The sequence below is a fragment of the Pararge aegeria genome, chromosome 22 (assembly GCF_905163445.1).
Source record: "Pararge aegeria chromosome 22, ilParAegt1.1, whole genome shotgun sequence".
Taxonomy (NCBI): Eukaryota; Metazoa; Arthropoda; class Insecta; order Lepidoptera; family Nymphalidae; genus Pararge; species Pararge aegeria.
Genome location: NC_053201.1, coordinates 1,355,075 through 1,359,389, shown reverse-complemented (window position 1 = coordinate 1,359,389; position 4,315 = coordinate 1,355,075). Strand labels below are relative to the sequence as shown.

The 4,315-nt window shown below is 39.0% G+C and overlaps 1 protein-coding gene across 1 annotated transcript; it reads left to right on the top strand.

Annotated features, from left to right (window-relative positions):
* The first annotated feature begins 643 nt into the window (after positions 1 to 643).
* LOC120633952 lies at positions 644 to 4,029 on the top strand. The gene is made up of 5 exons (XM_039904388.1): positions 644 to 671; positions 1,821 to 2,034; positions 2,814 to 2,876; positions 3,221 to 3,320; positions 3,760 to 4,029. Exons 1-5 carry the CDS (start codon positions 644 to 646, stop codon positions 4,027 to 4,029), a joined length of 675 nt encoding a protein of 224 aa, XP_039760322.1.
* Positions 4,030 to 4,315: the final 286 nt, after the last annotated feature.

The following is a 4,315-nucleotide window of genomic DNA, read 5'->3' as shown; positions in this document are numbered from 1 at the left end:
TAGACTCTACACTCCAATTTACAAGCTTTATATTAAACTCCACGTAAGGCTGCCTGTTGGGACAAAAATTCTATTTAGTAATTATTTTGTATACTTATTTAATATTAATATTTCATGTAAGTTTTTTTTTGAGTTGAAGTTTGGTGGTTTTTAATTATTCTGTTATATAAAAGTATAGATGGGTCATAGTTACCAAATAAATAATTATTATTATTATTGATTCTAATGAATTGAATTATATCTTGGAAAATTCTTGAAACAATAAAACTATAATTATAACGATAATTTGATAATAGTAATTTTAACGATAACTTGATAATAGGTACAGACTATTCACACGATTAGCTTTACGAGTGCTACCCTGATTTCTTCGAAAGAGCATTTTTCAACCGATTTCTAAAATTAGAAGGTTCTTGCGGGCATGTTGTTGTTTACCGTTGTACCGCGTAGCTGCGTTGAACCGTAGGTTTACGTGGGATAAAATTGTAGCCTTTGTTAACCTTAGTACTTAAAACTATGTCTATACCATAAATAAGTTGATAAGTTACTCAGTGCGTAGAAGGATAACAGACAAACGAATACACTTTCGCATTTATTATAGTACTTAGTAGTTAATTGTAACCGGAGCAACACTTCTAAGGCCATGCAAGGTTCCTCCAAAGTGCCGTCCTGTAACCTGAGACGTAGCTGTCAAACCTTATATGCCTGTAATTAGATCAAAGACTCGATGCCCTTCAAACTGGAACACAGCATCAGTTGGTCCTATTTTTGTCGAGAACGGAAAAAATATATGTGTAGAATACAATTTCGCGTAAACAGTTTTTAGGTAAACACATGGAAACAGAGTCCCGTCGTGACCACGATCGATGCAACTGGGTCGAAATATCGACAAATCCATAATATCAAAATTCAAAATTCATTTATTTCAAGTACGCCTAATTAATAAGCTCTTTTGAAAAGTCAAGTCAGTCTGTCTGTAGTGACTCTACCACCGGTTCGGAAGGCAGAAGAGCCGGGAAGAAACTCAGCTCTTTTCTCTATTATGGTATTTACCCGTTGAACTATATTTAACAAATGTTGATTAACCACGATAATCTTAGTTTAAGTTCTTTAATTACATGGAAATAAATTAAAATAACATCATAATTTCCCCAAGTCGGGTTAAAAATTCTGGAATATTAAAGATGTTCTTGATTATTATTTTTAAACATCAAGTCATTAATAAATTATATCTTACCAATAATAAGTAAGTAAGTAAACTGCCTCGTTGGTCTACACCTTAAAATTAGCTACAGTAGATCAATTTTAAAGTTGAATCCTTTAAGAATTCTCAGTAGCCCAGACTTAGGAAATAGCGTGATTCAAATGCCTGAAAGAGCACGTGAACTCGTCGCTCAGTACTAGCCCAGGGCTCCATCGGGAAGTGCCAACATAAGGGCACCTCCTGTGAGGCTTGGACCTTGATTCAGGGTAACGACGGGGTTAATTGGACTAGGTTTAACCGTACTTAGGGTCTAAGCGATGATAGCTTTGGCCTCCCTTTCGGGGGGGCTGTACCTACGCACCTCTATCTTTCGGAGTTATGTGCGTTTTTAATTAAAAAAATTAAAACATCACATATTTTATTACTACCACTAAGCAGCCGATCAAGTAGATTTTTGGCTTTTTTAATTAATTTAAAAGACGGAGAAATAGACTTGTTATAGTGGGATACCAAAGGGTTTCTACGGGATTTGTTCAGAATCGCAGAACGAAGAGAAGGAAGTGAATAAATAATTATTTCATCAGTTATTAATACTTTAATTATTGATCTTTTTCAGGCGCTTCGTCCGCATTTAGATTGGAAGATGTTGCGATTGCATCAAACGGATCCACCAACGGAACCACTAACGTAACCACTCTGCATCAATTCCCCTCCATTGTGCAAGTGGAGTTCTACAACTCCTGGGGTTGGGGGGCCTGGGAGCAAACCTGCGCCGCCTCTATTCTGAACGAGCTCAACGTGCTGACTGCAGCGAGCTGCTTCTCTGGGCCGTGAGTTGGAGAGTTTATTTTAATCCCTCCCTGACAATTTATATTTTCTGGTCTGGTCTTGTATTCTCTTAGGCCGTGGTTTGTACTACTGACAATGACGTGCCGCCAAGCGATTTAGCTCCCCAGTAGGACATTGCGTACAAACCGATGGGTTACAGGTTAGGCCGCTTCCATCTTAGACGACGTCATCAATAAGCATCAGGTGAGATTATCAAGAGCTCGCTTGTAGTAAAATAAAAAAAGGCAAAACATCACCTCAATCCATAGATCGACAAAAAAAAAAGAAAGACTGTTTGTTGCTTGGTTGAACGAAAAACCAACTAACACTCTTTCTCATAATAGTACACACCCTCAAGCCGATTCGTTCCACTTGAAAGACGCCATCTCTTTCAAAAGTTATCCGGAGTAGGGACACCAAAACTGGGTAGTTGGATTTTTCCAAAATTTCTTTTTTTTTAAACCAATCCTTTAATTAGAAAACCGAAACAAAATAAAACAAATCGGTTCTGCCATTTTCAAGACTCACGGCAACTCATTTGTGTGATACGCTCGATTGGTACCAATCGGAAGATCATCCAATGAGCTGGTGTTATGCTCTCGGAACGAAGTCCAACCATTCATCCAGTAGATAACGCGATGTAGGATCTTGTGGCGCTATCTAAGTAGGTAACGTGGAGACCGCTACACATTTGAATAAACTATTTTAAAAGAACTACAAATAGATATAAATAGAGTGATGGACTATCATTATAAATCTTTAATCTACAATAACTGTCCAGGAACAGGGCTCAGTCATCCCGCGAGACTCCGTCTTCAACCAAGTGGGCTGGGGACACAGAAATGTAAGTTTATTTCACCTCTTACTTTTTTGCGAGAGGGACCTGTAGCTAGTCACTTCACGCTCTTAATGTATCCTATGTCCATCTTCAAGATGACGGCTGATAAAAATGTGTGATCCCTTCCAGGCATCAAAATTCAGTGGTTGAGCCGCAACACATGCAACAAAGAGACCTTTTCCGCAACTTTAGCAGATGAGTACAATACATCCTTTCAATCGATCTAAGGTCATTAATGGACACAGTTCCAAATCACTTCACAGTCTCGGCACGCTTGCTCCCTACGCTCATTTAATGTCTTCTGACCATCTAATAATTTTGCGTTCACTTGTGTAATGTCGCTTTGTCAGAACCTTGGGAGTCTTGGTACCCCCTACGTTCTCCGAGCTACATGCCCTGCACCTTGGCACTTCATCTACACTAATCTTCGTACTATACACTAACACTCTGGTTCTTCTAGGGATGTCCATAATGTTGATAAGATTACTTAGATACTCCGAACATAGCCCTCTCAATGAAAGCCATTTTATCAGACCCATAGTAACCACATCTTAAAGTCGTGAGTTAACACTAGCAACACGCAATGTAATATGAAATTGGTATTCAGGCACTGAGGGACTTTCAACGGAAAGGTCCACGAACTTTCCTGAACGCTGCGCATCCAACACGGATTAGGTGAATAGATCCAACGTACAATACCATACAGCTCTCTGGGTATTGAATAGAAGTATCGCGTACTTATCGCGGGATATAGAAAATTAAGCTACTCATTAATTGTTAGCAAACAGCTCTTTCGAACTACGCACGATCTTCGTACTTGATACGTCGTTTGCATAACGCACTAATGGAAAATGTGACTTTATATTCATTTTACTAAAATTTCTTCCAGGTTACCAACTTAGCGCTGAGCAGTGCTTTCGTCACTTCATTCTCAGTAGCGACCAACCAGACGTCCAATGCCACGTCCAACCTTATCACAGCGTACCCAAGCTTCGCAGCCAGGTTTAACGGGGATGTCGGTGGACCCTGGATTTGGGGCACCATTACTGTTGGGGTGATCCCCGCGAACAACCAGTTGATGAACGGCACTGCCTTCTCTGCTACCACTGTATCCGCTTACACCAACTGGATCCTGAATGCAGTTAGTCTATGGCGCTGATTTCAAAAACCGTGAATTATATGCTACTAATTAATAAAAACTTTGATAAAACATGATATCATTATTTGTTTTTTTTCCTTATATCTTTATGTATTGTTTTTTTAAACTTACATTATTAAACTAACGCGAGCGACGACAAACTTCCAAAAACATTACTCGCTTCATTCCTTCCTTTGCATCACGCGCGTCTTTATTTGAAATACTTTTTCAGGAGGAATAAGCCTCAGACCGTAAATATAGTGTGGATTATTTAAGGACGCTTGTGTAAACACTGTAGTATGTCTGT

What these genes read in the sequence shown, in the direction of transcription:
- LOC120633952 (XM_039904388.1), top strand. Translation starts at nt 644, where the DNA reads ATGCAAGGTTCCTCCAAAGTGCCGTCCT. An exon ending in GCGAGCTGCTTCTCTGGGCC is followed by an intron (nt 2,035 to 2,813) that starts GTGAGTTGGAGA and finishes ATAACTGTCCAG; the next exon opens with GAACAGGGCTCAGTCATCCC. An exon ending in TACTATACACTAACACTCTG is followed by an intron (nt 3,321 to 3,759) that starts GTTCTTCTAGGG and finishes AATTTCTTCCAG; the next exon opens with GTTACCAACTTAGCGCTGAG.